Source organism: Maylandia zebra, linkage group LG19 (genome assembly GCF_041146795.1).
Source record: "Maylandia zebra isolate NMK-2024a linkage group LG19, Mzebra_GT3a, whole genome shotgun sequence".
Classification (NCBI taxonomy): Eukaryota; Metazoa; Chordata; class Actinopteri; order Cichliformes; family Cichlidae; genus Maylandia; species Maylandia zebra.
Genome location: NC_135185.1, coordinates 9,893,861 through 9,913,161, shown reverse-complemented (window position 1 = coordinate 9,913,161; position 19,301 = coordinate 9,893,861). Strand labels below are relative to the sequence as shown.

The window sequence follows — 19,301 nt, the reverse complement described above, 5'->3', positions numbered from 1 at the left end:
CGTTACTTCATCATGCCTTATCTGCAGATTAACAGGAGACACATCGTCCACCTTTATCGCACCTGTTCCAGAGTTATGGCAGAAGGCTGAGAGGGCTATCAGGTATGTGACACGTGTACGCTCGTATAATTAGCTCAGCACCATGGCATCCTAAGGTGACAGCGTTAACCCATCCATCATTGCTTCTAATCACTCATTGGTGGAGTGTGGGCTGTAATTACAGAGCGCTAGGCAACGGCAGGCTTCACAGGTAAAAATAGTCATGCAGGATGAGAGACTTGTGCATGAGTTTGGCATGTGGTGTGTGGGAAAATGTGTGTGTATACATGCCTGTGACTACGGAGGTAATGAGATCTAGTTAGTGATGCTCCAGAGTGTCTTATTAACAAATAATAACAGCACTCCTTTGTTTTTACCTCTCCTCCCATCTATTATTCACACCTCACAGATTCACTCATGATTCATTTATACAAGCATCTTGTGCAACCTAGAAACTAAATGTCACCCAAAAACATCCCCGTCAGATGTTGCTGTGGGTACGCGTTTCCGTGTGCTCGTCGCTCGCTCGTGGCGTGCAGGTTTGACTGCGTGAAATTGGTCCTGCGTCACATAGAAGCAGCATTTCCAGTGAACAATTTGGACTCGTGCAATCTGCCTCCACTTGTGCATGCACACATAAGTGCAAATGATAGAGTGCTATTGAAACAGATGAGTCGGATCTTGCCGGATCAGTAACGAGGGCTGTAGTGAGGCCATTCTGCCATTCAACCCCCCTGTTGTGAAATCAGCATGACGCCCTGTGTACTTTAGCTGGATTCTCTTTCCGCTCAAATTGCCAGGTTGGAGAGCGGCACTCAGCTGGGAATGCTGCTCTACATGTGAAGTAGGTTGTGCGTGTGCGTGTGTGATCGCATTAAGAGCGCCGATGTAGATGTGGATGCGAATGTGTGTCAGTGAGCTGCCCCTCGCCTCTGTCCCCTCTCTTTCTTCAGGTGAAGAGCCTGTTCTGAAGGCTCTGCTCCAGTCGAGGGTCCTTAAAGCCAGGATGGAAGCACTTTACCCAGATAGAGGTAAACCTACAGTACACCATCTGACTCCTAGTGGACCATCAGACCATCAGGAGGAATAAGTGGTTTGGCACAAAGCAGCAACCTCTGGGGGTGAAAAGTGAAGCTGCAGTTCCTCTAATGGCCACTTGAAGCTGTCTTTCAAATATAATCAGTCCCTGTAGACTCCCATGTTAAAATGTCCAACCTTACAGCAGAAATAAACAGGTCTACATACAAACACTGGTTTGTTCCTTTTGGAGTATTTTTAAAGCATCTGACCAATATAATATCTGACTAACATGGCTGCTGTGCAGCTAATTATACTGAGAGATGGTCCAACAAGTCCGAGCTCCAGTTTCGCTGAGTGAATTTTTGTCTGGATGTTACTGCGGACTGATTAGATTAGTATCTGTGAATGGAGCTGAAAGTAGGACTCCACCCTCTGATCCAAATATGGTCACTTATGGCTCAAAACCCAGAACTTGTCACTAACCATGTAACCTGTCCAAAGACTGCTCTGCAACTGCCTGCCAAACAGTGGTCACCAGTTTCTATTCTCCACCCATTTGGCAAAAACCTCTTTCCTTTGGCAGCTACGGTTGCCGTGGTCACCACCAGTTTGCATGGAATTTGTACACAAAAATTAACGATCTCAAGTGAAACTCTGAAAAGCTTTTATTTTGAAGGCGAACTGTCTCATTTTCAGTTTGCGTGACTTTTTGGTGTTTCGCTGCCACTCAGCAAGTGTTTGCAGACAAGTCTGCATCTTCCAAGCAAACTACGACCACAGTACTCTGCTAGCGAGCGCAGAAATCAACCACTCACAACTCAAGTTTCCTGGTTGAACTGCGTCCAACGTAGATGACAGCGTGACACGATACGTGACAAACCATGAGAAAGTCCAATTAGCTGAATCTAAATATTATGGTTAAGGTGGGTATTTGTAACTTAGAATTTCCTGTTAGAGAATTTCACATTGTAGATTCAGCAGCTTGTAGGCTATTTTCAGACGGCCTACATAACAAAATGTGTCAAACAGTGAGACAAGATGAGGCTGAGTAGTTTCCAGATGTTACTCAGGGACAGTTTTGGTGTGACGGGGTTGAACAGCTGCAGCTTGCTGTCTGATTGGCCTGTACTGCTACTGACTATTACTACAGAGAAGTCATTGATTTAGTGCAGGACAAAGTCAGTACTGTTCTGCTTTAGTGTAACACATCAGGTTAGCATTTCATTTTGCTTTGCTTATTTTCATCACGGTCGTAGTTCATAATGAAATAATCAGGTCGGACAGTTTGGGAGGTTGGATGAAACAGCTGACCTCGAGCCTGTATTAGAGCGCCTGCAAATGGACAGTGAAAGTCATTAACCCCGCCCTTCAAATATTGGACGTTCAATGTTTGGCTGTGGTTTTCACCTGGAAATCAAATTCCTGGTGGGAAAACAGGCTTCATTCAATTCGTCCTTCACTTAGAAATCAGCCCACAAACTGCTGGAGGCAACGAAGGAACGTCTCACTTTTGAAGTGCTCGTGATAACCGATGTGTTTTTAATCACAAAGGAAGAGGATATTTGTGGAAGCAGATCATTCTTTGGGTCTTTTCTCTACGTTACGAGTAAATGAGGTTCTTCAGAGGGACGCTGCAGATTTATTCTCTGCTTTGCAGCGATCCGTCACTCTTTCTGTGCACTTCCTGCTGTTGTTGAGCTCCTCCACTGTAGATACCCGAAGACTCATTGTGCCACTCTGCCGGCCGCTCGCTGCTCTCATATCAGTCTGAGTGCTTTGAGAGCATGACATAGTGGAGAGAGCAGAGACGGCTGTGTGCAAGGGAGAGGGAGTAAATAGCATCCCAACTGCAGAGATGGCATTTAAGTGTCTCTCCCTTTGCACTCCAATAGTACTGCAGACCCATTACCTCAGCGCGAGCCTTTGTGTGTCTACCAGCATCCGTGTGTGTGCGTGCGTGTGCCTCAAATGTATTTCCGAGCCATTCCTCCAATCATCTCCGTGCTCCCACGCGACTCACCCGCTACCTTTCCGTTCTGATCTTTTTCTCATTCATCATGCTTCCCCTCCTGTCCTCCTGCCAGAGGTCTCTGCTAAGGTGTAATTTAGCTCCTGCTGCTCTCTAATTTCTACCTTAGTCAGGGTGGGCGTGGCTGGCCCCCCTGACACCATGGATACAATCTGTCAATCATTCCCCACAGCCAGGAAATTGCGTTCAAAGCGAGAGTAATTATTAAGTCTGCCCTGTGTGGGTTGAATTGAACACCCTCTCCGTTTGGCACACAGAGAAATATGTCCTCAGAGGCAAGGCCAGGTGGATTAGCGAGGCTTTTATTGCTGCTTAGAACAAGGTGAGCGCTCTCTCATCTCACCTTTTGTTTCGCCTAATCTCTTTGCCTTTCCCTTCCTACCGTCCTCATTCTTCGCTCATCAATATCAAAACGGCCTGTTCTACGAGAACGTTTAAAAGAACGAGGGCTGGAAAACAACACTTCTTGATGTTTATGCCCAATTTACTGCAGGTATCTCTGTGAAAACAATGGCAGAAGCCAGAGGTGAAAGCATGAAAGAAAGTCTCCCTAAAGTGAGTGCGTTCAGTGAATCCTGTTTGTTCAAGTCCTTGAAAAGCTGAAATCAAATCCGGTGAGCAGGATGTTGTAACAGTCTGTCTCTGCTGCTGCTTACCTTTCTGTTTCCACACAAAAATGTTGATTTATTTCCAAGCCTCGCGTTCAGGAACCACATGCCTTTGTTTGCCAGCGTACGGCTGAATAAACGCTACGATTATGTGGATTCTAGTGCTCAAACCACAGAGTTTAAATAGCATCAAGGACAGCAATTCCCAAGATGCCTTGCGCCAACATTTGCTGATAACTTCCCCTTGTCATTTTTAATTACTGCCAGCATCTTCTTCAGTCACCTGTATCAGTGTTGACTAACCATAGAAACCTTGTTAGAACAGACCCGTTAACCTCTGCTCGTGAGCAGATAAGTCTGAGTTAACAAGGTGTCCTGCTGCTGCTGCTGAATGACTCCACTTCTGACCTCCAACCTTTATGTACAGGACATATTCTTCATTAACGGCGTCCTGCTGAAGGCTGGCACTGCACTCAGAGTGAAGCTTTACACGAGCTTCAGCCTCAGAGGTGGGCTACCATTACAACCTATTTCTGCCACAGAGTGTAATTAAAAGCCGGGTTAGGGTTTGGGTATGTGACGCTTCAGAGTCTGAAAACTGAAGCCAATGTCCAGCAGGGATGACTCGTCAGATTGTATAAAACGAACCTGCTGCTCATGGATCTGTGAGCTCAGTAAACATTAAAGACTCCTGATGCATTTATGGTTTATTTCTAGTCTTATTGAATATGACATGATGTTCATTTAGGAAATTATGATCCCATTACAGTCAAAAAGGACCGGAAGGTCTTCAAAAAGCTAAGATGGCAACAGCCAGAACACTCAAAACAGGATTTTACGAAGCAACATTGTGGCGGCTTCATCTATATTTCATACGCAGTGTATGACTGCTATACCTGCAAAGGGGAACTCCCACTGTCTGGACTTTCTGCTCCATAGAGGGCACTCTCAACCCAGAATAAATGATGCTTTATGGAGCGGTTGAGTTGAAATTGATCAGAGATGATACTCAAAGCACAGTCTCCGGGTTGAAAGTCATGGTGCCTGATAGCAACAAGCCCAATAAGCCTGTATTTCTATACAAACACGTGATAAATACAAATAGATGGACTGATGGGACTTGGTTTTTTATTTCAATACGACAAATATTTTGAGCTCATAGGAAACCAGTTTGGCCTCCTTCACAGTCTACAAGTTAGGTGATTCGTTGTTTGTTTGAAATCTGTTTAGCTCCCTGATGAAGTGATTTTTTAAATAAATGTGACAGTGCCATGGGAATACAATTATTAAACTGTACTTCAGAACTTTCGCGATTTTTAATACACCGTGTCTATTCATGTCAGTCAGTATAACTGGGAGTACAGGCTTCCACAAATGCAATGACAACCAGAACAGGTTTGCTTATGCTGGTCTGAAATAAGAAATAAACCAGGACCAACATTAACACACCACAACATACACCTACAGACTTAACCCGAGCAGATGGTGGGACTGGGAACTCGATTCCACAAGAACCAAAAGGTAACCAACAAGTGAAATGCTTCCAAGGCAATGTGCGCCCAGGTTCTCAAACATGCCTAAGTAGAAATACTGATTATGAATCACTCAAAGGAGCTCTCAAACAGCAAATCAATCTAAAACACAGATCAAAACCTACAAGACACTCCAAAGAATATTATTCACAAAACTAAAAACCAAAGCCACTTCAAGTGTGCACGCAGAAAAACAAATACAATTTCATTTCAACAAACCAGACAGGGTTCAAAGATCCCGGACAAGCCCCCAATCATCCCAGATTAAGTGCCGTACAGGGACCTTCAAAGATTTAAAAAAATTAAAAACACTCAAGGACCTCAGAAATTATTCATTGTATCAAGGTAAGATTTTGCATATATTGTGTTAAAAATGCTAAAAATTAAAATGAGCTGATTCTGAGCAGGTCAGGTGGGAATATCAACCAGAACCGCCTCCAAGTCAACTCAGTGGCTTGATTGTTACTTCTAAGCTTGGCTTAGCATTAACACTCAGTGTTTTCTTTAGGAAATAGTTAGCTCAGAGTGCTAATAATAATAATAGAGTCTTACTTTAGACATATATTTTACATTTGTCTTTAATTTTGTGTTTGATAATAATGAAAAGAAAACATATCATCTTCCACTTACTTAAAATTCAGACATCACCGTGACTGAGATAGACAAACTTGTCTTGACGGCAAAGATTGATAATATTTGCTCAATTTTGTAACCACATCATTACACGGTGCTAAAATTTCCTATGCAAAACTCAAACGTTGCTAATCCAACAGCACAGATGTGTATTTGTCTGCATGCATGCAAACGCACTCTCTATACGTCGTTGTGAACCTAAGCCCTGTGTGTGCATGTCTGCAGAGTCTTATGGTATTTGCAGGGCCTCTGAGGGTATTCAAACATTCAAAGGCTGAGAGAGGTGGAGGATACGGATGGTGCGCCAGCATCTAAAAGGCGGGGGGAGAAAAAGGATGGAGCGAAGGGGCTAATTAACATATTAATGACCCCACCTTCCTACAGCTTCTGTCGGATAGTCCAAACACTTTGATAAGTATGCAAATGAGAGCCGCACCATCTGAAGAGGGAATTAGCTCTGCCAGAGAGAAAAGGGAGGGGGCAAGGGAGGGAGGAAGGAAGGCAGGGAAGGAGGCAGGAAAGGATAGAGTGTTAGGAAGGGGAAGAGGAGGAAGGAGAGTCGGGCATGCTGATGAAGTGATATCTCCATGTTTATTTTAGCTGTCTTTAATTATCTTCTGTGCACAGCGTGCCTTGGTGTGTTATAAAACCACGAGCGGTGAAAGAAAAGACTTCCATTCTTGCTGCTCTTGGATCGATGCAGCGGCGCCCGTCAGCCCCGCGGCGATGTGCAGAATGGCTGCAGGGGCTCGAGCCCGTGGGCGGCTCGGAGCGACGACCCCGAGCAAAAAAGGGTGGGTCAGTGTAACGCAGCCTATGGTGGAGCTATAAGGACGAGGGAGACGTGTGGGTGAGACAAAGAGAGGAGAGTGGATCTGTGCCGTGTCAATCGCTTCCTGTTTGGCCTCGTTTCAGCTCTAACGCTGACGATCTAAAGCCCTCTTCCTCGGCCAGGCGGTGACCACCTCATCTCTTTTGTGAGGGAGCAGGAGTCTGACAGGGGAAAAATGAGGAGCTTTAGCCGTTATCCTCCTTACTTAACTGTTCTCAACACTTCAGAGATAAAGCACAGAGGGACTGACAGCAGAAATCTCTGTGTTCAAAGTGAAATCGAGCAAATCTGGATTTGATTTCCTTGATGTATTTATATTTTTTGCACTGAGTTTCTCAGGATTTTGCAGCTTCAGTTCCATTTTTGGATGAAGAACTGAACACAACATAAAAATATCTGCACGAATCTTGGCCTTTGTTTGAAATCAGGGGAATTCTTAACACCATAATTAGCAGAAGCCTGTGCTGTCCTAGTTATGTAAGATGGCTCTTTTTGTCTTTTTGAAATTGGATTACCGCAGGAGGAACCATTTATTTCAAAAATGGGGGGGCTGGGGGTAATTTTTATATCTCACAGTCTCCGGCAGAAAGCTGTCCTCCGCCGTCGAGCCCATGCGCAGTTCTTATACACCCCAATAAACATGATTAGCATGGCAGACTGTAAATATGCAAATGACAGAGGAGATGTGGAGCGAATGTTTATGCTGTGAGCTTTCCCGTCTGCACAAACTCGCCTCCCCGTCTATCTCACGGTGAGCTTTATGGAGACGGGGTCCTCTCTTAAAGCCACCTTTGCTTTTTTCTTTCATAAAAGAAATTCATCCATGTAATTGGAGCTTTAAACGTGAAAGGATGCCTTTTCCTTCAGTGTCTTTGCTGCTTTAGCTGCGCACAGATGAAGGCAGCTGCAATGGCCACATGCTGAAAGCACCCTCTCTAAACAGCTTCTTCCCACATGAATCTGAATTATGCTCTATATGCGTGCCTTTCTGCTGCACTCTGACTTCAATTAGCCATCCTGCACATCTATGATTACTGTGCCAGTTGATGGTGACTGAAAAGCCACTGAAAAGTCAGAGACCCCACTGGTGTACTGCGGCTGAGACCTGAGATCCCACTGCCTCAAATGATTTACATTCTGTATAATCTATGAAAGCGACTTAAATAAAGTTAATCTGAGTGGATGAAATGTGCCCTACAGCACAGCTGCTGCTGTATTTATCATGCCAGTTATTCACCAAAGTGGATCTTTTCTTCTCTTTTAACCTTAACATCTTTATTGTCACTCCATTACAGCAGCTTTGCATGATTCACAGTCCAAAATAATCCTTTTGTACGTCACACCGGTGCAGCTCCTCAGATCGTCCTCTGTATGAAACAAGCTGTTTTAGCAACTTTCTTCTGATTGGCTGCCCCTCCTAAACAAAGGTGGGTGGGGCTTCTTTGCACAAGCTGACCATATTAAGAATATCCCCTGTCTATGACATCACCTCGATCTAAAAGTAGAAAAAACCGTGACAATCTGTTCAGGGATTACTGCACATCCGCTGATTATTAGAAACATGGGCCATGTGAATGTCACTCAGGTCCATTTACCATATGCAAGCCTGATATTGATAACATTACCTAGACACTTAATGCACTCGATCTTGGTCCAATAAAAGCATTTACCCAAACACATTTATTTATGGATCAGCCGTATTAAACCTGGAGCGGTTCTTAAAATATATTGAATTCATAGATTTTTATGGTTTTAAATCAATTTTGTTTCTGTTTTTTATAACAATTCTCTAACAATGATATAATAACAAAGGACAGCAGATCGGGATATAAACTAATGTGTAGATAAATATTAAAGTATGAATATTTTAAAAAGAAAGAATGGAAAATTATGTAAAATCAGCCTTTAAAGTATTATCAGTAAAATCAGGTCAAAAAGGTTTGTGTTGGTTTTGGGGATTTTTTCACATAAATCAACAGTTTTCATCTTAGAAATTATTAGTTTTTCATATTAATTTCTTTACGCAGCACTATATTTGTCTCTCACTGCATTTGTAACTGTGATCATATAGTGTCCATGCTGAATAGGATTTTAAACACACATACGCAGAGCCGAACGGCCCATGTCAAGCGTGTTCGCCCTGAAGACTATCAGCTCTCCGGGGAGAGAGGCCATCGAGCAGCATTATCGACATTATAGACGCCTCAGCCTGGAGATAGGCTTCCCATCGATCCCCTGATTAATTACTATCTGCAGGCAGCAGCACAGTGAGGGATGGAGGAGGAGGAGGTGAGAATGATAGAAAAGGGGGAGAAAGACTGAAAGAGAGGGGGAGAGAGCAGGGAGAGTACACCTTGGACTATCTATGAATATCAGCTAAAGGCTACGCAGTAATCTTCCAGGTGGAATATTATTTATTGATATATAGGTAGGCAGGAACCCTTATCTTACCCCCCGAACACACAGCCAAGGACAAAGTGAAACTCACACATTACTGTGGTGGAAACAACTCGCAAAGACGAGTAGAGGACACTGAAGCATCCACACTTTCAACCAGGTGACACAACATGGCTAATAGAGAAAAACAAGCATGCCACATGTATATTCGAGCCTCTGTGCGCACTGTCAGCACCTCCTTGTCTTAGCCTCCACCGTCTAACCAGAAGAGTCCGTATTGGTTAAGAGATAGCCTGGATTGCATAGTGTATCCACAGCTTTGTTAGGAGCTGTTCAGGTATTTCACAGAGTGACACGGCCCGAATGGAGGCGCATAAGCTTATTGACTTATGTTACAGCGGGTCGACAGTCTCAGGGGGACGAGGAGTGAAGCCGCAGCCTTTAACTGGAGTTCATTAATGGTAACTGCTTGTCCTGACCAGTCGCCCTCCTCAGGGGAAGGAAAATAAACAACCAAAACCTGCACTTCCTCTAATGTCCACTCGAAAACTGAGTCAGGCCATTACTGGGTTGTGGCCTCTCTGACTAACAGCTAGGCTTCACCTGAACTGGACCTCTGAACCATGTATGGAGCATTTTAATGACATTATCCACCAACAGTGTGGCTGCTGTGGTGTTACTTAGCACTGGGTATTGATTCGATTCCAACTCACAAGGTCCCCTATTCGATTTGATCGTAACGTTACTAACAGACCGCCCAGGAAGTCTGAGCTCGTTTTGAGGGAAATTCAAGGATTTTATTTGGCAATGCAGAAGTGCCTTAAATGTGCCTTACTTTTAATGGCCACAAGGGGGCAATACACGTGGTTGCCCACACCTTTAAATTGCCCTTTAACCTCCTAGGACCTGGTGTCCACATATGTGGACATCACATTTTGGGTTATTTAGACCAAAATACTCAATTTTGCTCTACAAGCACCTGATATTCACTTATGAGGACATTATGCTGCTCCTGTTCTATCAGAATTTTAAACGAATATCCTCATATGTGGCTCTGATTTTTCTTAAAAACAAAAATAAGGTAAAAAAAAAAATCTGGTAATTCTTTGTTTTTACATTCATCGGACCCCAATCAGCCCAAATATCAAAGAGAAATTAAAAATGCTGCTGTGGAAGAGTTCAGGTCTTAGGAGGTTAAAGTTAACGTCACTTACAACCTTATGGAAGTCAAATAATTTGCTGTAATGAGCACATAAAGCTCATTTAAACCAGGAAGTCCTGTTTTTCAAGGAAGATCTGGCCATGAAGGCACAACCTTAAATCATATAAAACATGAATAACATAATACTTTATAAAAAGCTCTCAACTCTCCCTGACAGACAAAAGCCTCCAGCTTTAGAGAGCTTATTGGTGACCAGAAAGGTTCAAAGATTATGCAAAGGTTCAAAATAAGAAAAAGTTCAGAGAAAGTTCCGGGTCCCCAACAAGGAGCCGACTGTGATTAGCATAAATCACAGGAACAGGTTTGTGCTGCTGTCTCGTCAGGCTGAATGAGAAGCTTGACTCTGTACAGCCAGCTGAGTAAAGTATGGTGTCATCTGCATAAAGGTGCACTTTAGCTGTAAACATATTCTGTGCTACATATGTTATTAATGATAGTGCAAATTAACCTGAACCATGGTGGACTCCTCTGAAACTCTTCAGGAAACCTGACATCTGAAGCTTCCAGCAGCATCACCAAGTCTGCCTAACAGCAGCTCGACACAACCAAACCAGACTCGGATCGACAAATACAACAACACAATTATTCTTCTGGTCCATTAATATTGTGATTTGTTCCCAACATAGCTGTTGGTACCATGACCCAGTCGAACGTCAGACTTTCGTCAGTTTCACCTAAGATATTAATATCAGCCAAACATATAAGCTAAGAGTTTATTTCAGATTAACAGGGTGATAATTGTTTAAACCTGGAGGGTCACAGCCTTTCATAAGATGCCTGATGTTAGTCTGGAGACTGTCAGGTGAGTAATATACATCGTGTAAATATAAAGCAAACAAGATGTTTTTTACAATTCTATCCAACATTTTCTTTTTCTAGCAGCACTTTCCAGCACGAAGCCTTAACAGCTTAAATGTGGCTCCAGTCACGTTACCTTACTTAAAGCAGGTAAATTAAGCTAATTAGTATCTTGAAGTAGTTCCTGACACAGTGGATGGTTTTAGAAATGACGGCACTTCCTAAAACTGTTCTGAGAGGAAACTTTTCCAGTGACAAAGAGAATAAAGTTCTACCTTCCACCCACTCCACTCACCCAGCGAGAACTTTTAGGGCTGTAGGCGTAGAAAGAGAGAAGGAAATGTGCTGAATGCTTAATACATTGATAATCGACCATCATCGAAATAACATTGAGAACATTAGACAAAAACAGACAAGAAATCCTCTTATTTAATATTTCATGTGTGGAGTTGGAAAAAGAAAGTGGTGCATGTTTTTGTTCTGCTGTTATCAGAGGATGTCCAAAGGGAGGGACGCGAGTGTGGAACTCACATAGGAAGAATCTCGAGTATGGGATCATCATGGAAAACAGGCAGGTTTGTGTGTGTGTGTGTGTGTTCATTCCCACTGACCTGAAAAGCTCTGTTAATGCTGGATCCACAGGCACTGGAAGAGAAACACAGAGAGATTATGAAACATGTGAAATCCGCCTGAACGGCCACGACTGTGACTCTGCATCAGTTTCCTGCGACATCATCAGTGAAACACTCGAAGCTGGAGAGAACGTCACTGAATGCAGGCGTATATTCATCATCTGTACTTGTGTCTGAGGACATGTGTGTGATCTGTCTGCAGCTTATTACTCTCGTCTGAATGTTTGGATCAACAATATGGAAACGATGCAGTGTCACAAAGTTGTCACTTTCATATATGTATGAAGACCAGGACGACTACATGAATGTGAGTCAGTGGACTTCACACTGAAATTTAACACCTGTTCTAAAACTGATAAATATTATATCATATTTGATAAATTAAAAAAACTGAAACTAATAATAACAAAGCTTTTAAGATAAACATTAAAAACTACTGTCAGACGACAGTTTAACGTTAATAAACTGTCTCTAAATCTAAATATTACAACATTTGGAAACTGAAAAGAAATTCATTCAAATCTATGATTTAAAATTAAAAGAATTATTGCAGGAAAAATCTCAACATGGTGACAAATATGATTATAAAAATTCAATATACTTTATAATATAAGAGTCGAAATTTCATTTGTAATTTCTCTGTGGCAGTATTTTATTTTGATATAATATTTTTATATGATATGATATATATACACATTTGGGTTTTGTGCTAGTAAAAAGTAAAACGCTGTCATGTTTGCACACGATACACGTTTATTTTGCTGTATTCAAAGGCAGCTGGAGCAGAAACGTTTGGTGTGACGATAAGAAATAATCTTTAAACTTTCATGAAAACAAAATTGGTTCGATTATTTATATTTAACATCTGTGATTTTAAAAAGTGCAAAGTGTTCAAGTGTCACGAGTGATCATAAATTAACAAATAAATATGTTGAAAGGAAAAAAGTAACGTTGTGAGATCCGAGCCATCACAATGAGAATAATTTAGATATAATGTGTCTTTGGTTTGTTGGAATATTTCACTTTAATTTCATGGGACAAAAAGCATGTAGATGATGGAAGCTCTGAAAGTAACAACAACAACAATAACAATAATAATAATAATAATAATAAAATGGATTATTCCTAAAAATGCAAGTCTAAAAACCTGAACTCGAAGTCACCAAGATCCCATAATTTCCTTGTACATGAACAGTGGCAATAAAGTGCTATTCTATTCTATTCTATTCTATTCTATTCTGACGTTTGGGATCCTGTCACATTTCACTGTGTGTTATACTTGTATAGCTATGCATGTGACAAATAAAAAACCTTGAACCTTAAACCTTGAACCTGTCCTTTGGTGCACAGACGTGACCCTTGACCCAAACAGCAGACTCGTTGCTGTGTGTGTATGACCTGCAGGACTGTTAGATGTCCGTTTGAGATGATTTGTATGTCACTGATTGCCAAAACTAAACTTTTTTAAATGCTGCTTGTCTAACAGCTTTAACTGCTACGTACAGCCTGAGTGGGCGTTACACAGCTGGGACTAGTTTCACAGATGAGAGCTGTAGAAGGATACGGGCTTAAACATCACTGGGATTAGCAAACAAAGGTCAAAGGTCAGTCCCATGTTATACTGCAGATGCTCTCTGTTTAAATGATTCTGTCTAAATGAAGGGAACGATGATCTCAGTGACACATCTTTGGTTTCGCCTGAACTTCAATCACACGGCTGACGAGCTGCTTGATCCTCGTGATGGAGGAGCAGCGGTCACCACTTTCATCCTCGCCTGGTCAAAGATGTCGGGCACTCAGAGTTGGAGGGGATAAAATATGAATGTAGCATCTTAGATGTTTCAGACAGAGTGGACTGAGCCTCGGTTCAGTTTTACTGAGATGTTCCAAAGGAGAGTCGCTGACAGCTGCCGTTTCTTTGGTTTAAATAAAGTTCAATAACCTGTTTTCACTTCGCAGGGTTTCATAGGAGTGGATATCGCTGCGGTAGATATTTCATTGTGAACAAAGCTCTTAAAATGTGGATTTCTGTTTCTGTCAGATATAAAACGAGCGATAGAGGAGCAGAGAGCCGCGAGAAAAGCCAACTCGAGTGTGACAGTCTGGGATTTGTGCAGTAGCGTGTGTGCGCTGTGTGTGTTTGTGTTGGGGGAGTGAAGGTCACCCTGAATGGTGTATGTGTGCATGTGTGTGTGTGTGCAGATACCTTTGGAGCGTGTGCGATGGCGCTTATCATCTGCATCCACCTCCATCTGCAGAGAGGCACAAACAAGCTGTTAAACACACAACAGACATGTCGCAAAATTAGCTTTCATTTGGATCCATGTTCGCTCAGGTGCTCGGGACTTTTCTGCAGCTTGTCAAACATTTCAATTCACACCCGACATTGGAAAGAACATTTCACGAGACGACTGACGGCAGCGTTTGTGTAAATGATTAAAATCCTTCAGTAAGATTTGAGTTGTCGCCCTGCACTGGTAACAGAGACCTAAAAACCTCATGAAAGCAAACAGCCAAACCCACGGGTGTAACGCCAATGCTGTGCTTCGCTTTTCCTCAGAAACTCTTTGGGAACCGTATTAATTTCCAAAGTCTGACCACAACAGATGTGGTCACACAGACTTTTTTTTTTTGTATCGAAAAAATATCGAACCGTGACACCAAAGTGTCGAACCGAACCGAACCGTGAATTTTGTGTATCGTTGCACCCCTAATAAACATGTGACTGTTCAATCAGTCATGTTACAGATTTATTGACCTCATCAAACACAGATGGCTCTTCATTTACTGGGATAAATATTCCACCTTACTTTCACATGGAGCCCTGCTGTGGGGCTGAAGAACAGTATTTCCTGGTCACACAGCTGTCCTGAAGGAGGAAGCACTTTGTGTATCAGGGCAGTTTAACATGAGGACTCCCATCATTGCTGGAGCCCCTGGTGGGCGTTAGAGGAACTGTAGGTTTTATTTCTTTATTTTGGCCGGCCTCTCCCTCAAAGATGGGTGAGGAGTACATCCATCCAGGAGGGGCTCAGAAAGCTGACGAATTAGCGCTTCTGTCAGGACAGAATATTTTACTTGGATCACTGAAACCAATATCAAAACACTGAGCTGCACAATAAAAGCACTTCCTGTCCGCACCATTAGAAGCTCCTCCTGCTGATTTGAAGTGATTGTTGGGAATCATCTAACTATTAACATGAGCCATGCGAGCACACAGCCAGCACACGAAGGAACAAAGACTTTTACGTCTCCATGAAAGGCGCAGATACTGCAGCATCCGTCCTGGAAGAGCTGACATGAGGTATAAAAACCCACAAGGTGACTTTTCATCCAGTCTGAGGTGGATTACACATGTTGGAGCGATAGCATCGCCGCTGCTCGTTGTTCCAGAGAAGCTTTGATAAAACAGGAGAGCACTGGGCATTTTAGTCTCATTTTAATCTCCCGCTCTCACACACACCAACAACACACGCTCAGCCGGTCCCTCCTTACTGCACTAATAAGATTTACGAGGTATCCTCGCTTTTCATCATTTTATTTTTCTCCCGTCGAAACATTTATGGGCGTTCGTAAAGAAACACACCATTAGAGCTGAGGGGCTCTACAGTAAAGTAAGTGTGGTGTTAATAAATCACGTTTAATAAAAAGAGACATCCAAACAGGGCCTCCGTCACAGCCCAAACCTGCCAGGCAGGCATGAATATTTAGGGACATCTGGAAATAAAGCAGGGACGCTCCGAGGTGTTGGGATTTATGACGGCTCGTTGAGAGGATAAACCTGCCTCAGAGGGATGTGCAGGTCTGACATACATGAGCCCCAGCGGTATCATGGGTGGGACAAACATTGCTGCGTGGCCACAAGAATTTGATTTAGTTTGAAACTTTGGACTTTGGATTATTCTTCACGGTTTTCGCTTCACTTCATCAGCGGAGATGAAGCAGGATGTTAGTCCGACATACGTCAGCACGTGCGGTTCAGTCGGGAGGCCCTGCAACATAAAGCACCTTTAAAAATGTCTCCAAATCTCTCAGCTGCCTCCAACATCCTGTGAACTGATTTGTAAGCGACGGCTGGCCTTTCCATGCGTGCAGAGGAGATATGAGCTGTGGACTACAGTGTGAGCCCGGCTTGTTTAAATGCACACACATGCATACTAACAGAGCCTATCTGACGCTGTCAGACTTTCTCTGAGGGTTTGAAGCGAGGCCCGAGTCGCTGCCGAACACGAGCGGATCCGGGAAGCCTCGTCGTTTACTTCCCTCGAGCTTCCTCGGGAGACTTGGACCTGGGAAGCGCGCACGCCTCTGCAGCTCGCCATATGTTGGCGAGTCATGCGTATTCCGTCTGGCATTTTCTCTCTCTTAGCACCCCATGGGAAAATGTCACGGCTGTAATGAAGGTTAGCCTGCTTATTGAGGATTAGTTGGAGGCCCACTCCTTCTCTGTCTGTGTCTCAATTAGAGCTGGGATCAATGGCATTAAAGGCCCAGATGAATGACCACTGAGTCACGCTGATCCCTGCTCCAAAAGTTCACACTGCTTAGTTAAGAAAACACCTCGAACAATGAGAAAACTCTGCATGTGTGATTATTTCTGCACAGCAAGCAGATTTAACCCAACTAACTGATTGTGTGTCAAAATGAAAGCTGTCCACTGAACTTTCGGTAAATGTTTAAGTTAATGAATTTTCCTTTTTTTTTTTTCATAAACTCATCGTTCATCGTTTTCAAAGTAAGAACTGTGATTCAAAGCAGGACACGAGGGGATGGCAGCTGGAGACAGTAACCAACAAACGTTTGATCCTGTTGTCGTTGAAGCAGTTTGGTGCTTTAACACATCCATGAAACAGGAATAAGACTCTCAGTCATCAGTGTGTGACTGGATGAAGAGGAAACAAATCTGTTGCCGTCTACATCCACAGAAACTCACATCAACTGTTTCCAATCAGACTCCAGAAGCTCACAGGCCTGAAACGCGCAGCAACTTTGCTTCTATATAAGAACAAAACCAGAATATAGTTGCTGACGACCTGTCTGTGATTATTAATGAGGCCGTGAAAAACCTCCATCAGTCAGACTGAGACTGTTTGCAGACAGGTTGCATCCCAGCAGGTGACCTTGGCCAAGGTTGCTCAGATACTTGCAATCAGTCCCTGGCATCGCCGGGGAACCGCATGTCCTGTTTGGAAGAAGGTTAGTGCTCCCCCCGGCCCCCCACAGTTTGTACGCTTCATCCATTACAAAATAATAAAACAATATGTTAAATCTAAAATATGAGTAACCTGCAGAGTTACCCAGTCATGGTATGCACTGTGTTTGGTGACGTTTGCATCAAAACATCAAAACTAAAATGATATTTTTCAAAAACAAAGTTATTACAGGCCATTAAAGTTTAACAGCAAAGATCAGAGTTTTTTATTTTTCTACACTGACAACAATAAACGGCTTCATCAGCTTTCACAGGCTCAACAGTAATCCTTCCTGCTAAAATTACAGGAATTATTATAAAAGTTTCAGCAGAATTTAGTCTGAAGTTGGACAACAGCCACAAATGTTTGTTGGCCAGTTAAAAAAACAGAAACACAAAATCTCAGCTTGAACATTAATGTTGCAGTCAGCCAATCACGTTTCAGACTGGTGTAGGACTCAGTGGCGCCTAGATGAACCCTCTGATGAGCGCCGCGTGTTCGTGCAAACATGACAAACACGTGTTCAGCAGTGCTGCGAGGCACAGCTCAGACTATCACTGTTTTTTATTCTCCGGGATCTTTATGACGTCACAGAGCTGGCCCTTACATGGTCATCCCAGGCACAGAAGCCACACCTACCTTCTGTTTATTTGTCACAGAGTGCCAATCAGAATAAAATGCTTTAAAGGGGGAGGAGCTAAAGCAGTTTCAGACAGAGGATGAGGTGAGGCGGTTAAAGAAGGATTATTACGAGGAGAGAATCATGCAAAGCTGCTCACTGATGAAACCACAGAGCTGGAAGCAGCAGAATGAGTCCAGTTCAGAGAGGCTGAGAGTTTTGATGCACAACCTTAATGTTAATGAAGCTAACGGAGTAATTCACTCTTCATTTCACGCATGACGTCCTCGTGGGTTTGTTTGGTAGAATCCAAACCGAGCACAATCCTTTTAGCGCGTCCTTATTCGGAAGTTCTTCACGTGTTTTCTGATTTGCATCCATGAATATTAGCCTGGGCTGCACAAACACACGAAGCCAGGTCATGAACGGGAGCGAGACTCTTAATTCAGCTCACATATAGGAAACAGCAGCAGCACTGATCAGAGTCGAGATCAATGCCAAAATAAAATGCATCAAAAAATGTAAAAAAGGTTTCAGGGAGGAGAAATGGGGTTAGCATTGGAATATGCACAGAGACACAGAACAAGCATTTTGTATGTGTGTGTTTACGATTTAGGTGGTGATGGGGGAGGGGGGGGAGGGGGTGGGTCTCAGACATCTGTCACAACAGTTCACATCGTCATTGCTTCCCTTTGTTTTACCCTTGAAGTTTTGGGAGAATGCGTTTCAGGCATATGGCGCCCAACCCCACCCTCACACACATACACACATTGATATTCTGTGCAGCGTAGCAGCAGGGGGGAGCCACCAAAACCGTGCTGGCATTATCGAATTTCACTGCAAATAGGTATTTACGCCGTGCATCATCCAGTGGCAGTAAACACGTGTGCCAAACCGACGCTAAGTGCATCTGAATTAGTGTGAAGGGCCGCCGAGATAGCATCTGAGTGGGCGTTCGGCGTGTGTGTGTGTGTGTGCGTGTGTGAGGCTGAAATCTGGGGAGTGATTCCTAACTAGGAATGAAAATGGTTTTGGTGGGTGACAGCAGCTGTGCAGGGCGCTGAAATGCTGCGATCGCAATAGAATAAAACAATTTATGAGCTGGTCCGCCGATGACAGCGCGCTGTAACGGTATGGATGTGAAACTAACCTGATTTCTTTAACGCCTAAGCGGGTCTCGTGTTTTATCCTTCATAAAACTCTGATTTTATTCAGCCTCGCCATCCGGGACGCTTGGAAAACATTCCATCTTTGAGCCTCGCGTTTGATCGTTACTAAACATAAAAGCAGCTGTAAACATCTGGGCTTCTATAGTCACCTGACCCTACACCACAGTTCAGACTTAGCCATAAAGGATGGACACGCCACCAGGACATGTTTGTGCGATCTTTCCGCTGCTTTGGTGGAGCCAGAGGTGACCACATCTATGCAACAGGGTGCAGCTATAAGCTAACACTAGCACTAAAATGTACCTGTGCAGTTCTTTCTACTGTCCTGCAGGGGGCGACTCCTCTGGCTGACTGTATGGAAAATAAGCTTCCTGCTCACTTTCCTGATGACTTCATGGTCTCAGGTGCTTTCCCAGGAAGCAGGACAGGATTCAGAGCAGGGGATCGATAAGCTGATAAATTAAAATAAAAAAATCTGGTTCCTAAATGTTTGGCTGAAGCTTTTATTGGACGGATCGCTGAATCTGCTTTTTATATCCAGGCAGCGATCGAAGCTGAAGCTCCAGAACCTGCAGTTTG

The 19,301-nt window shown here is 43.3% G+C and overlaps 1 protein-coding gene across 11 annotated transcripts in view; it reads right to left on the bottom strand.

The window, feature by feature from the left end:
* Positions 1 to 19,301, bottom strand: part of myt1lb (myelin transcription factor 1-like, b) — a 113,173-nt gene that overhangs the window by 53,495 nt on the left and 40,377 nt on the right. For all 11 annotated transcript variants that reach the window (XM_076877244.1, XM_023153620.3, XM_023153621.3 and 8 more), the window contains 2 exons: positions 13,949 to 13,994; positions 11,722 to 11,755 (listed from right to left, as the gene is read on the bottom strand). In XM_076877244.1, coding sequence (XP_076733359.1) covers positions 11,722 to 11,755; positions 13,949 to 13,994 — 80 coding nt within the window. The remainder of the gene's footprint in view (positions 1 to 11,721; positions 11,756 to 13,948; positions 13,995 to 19,301) is intronic.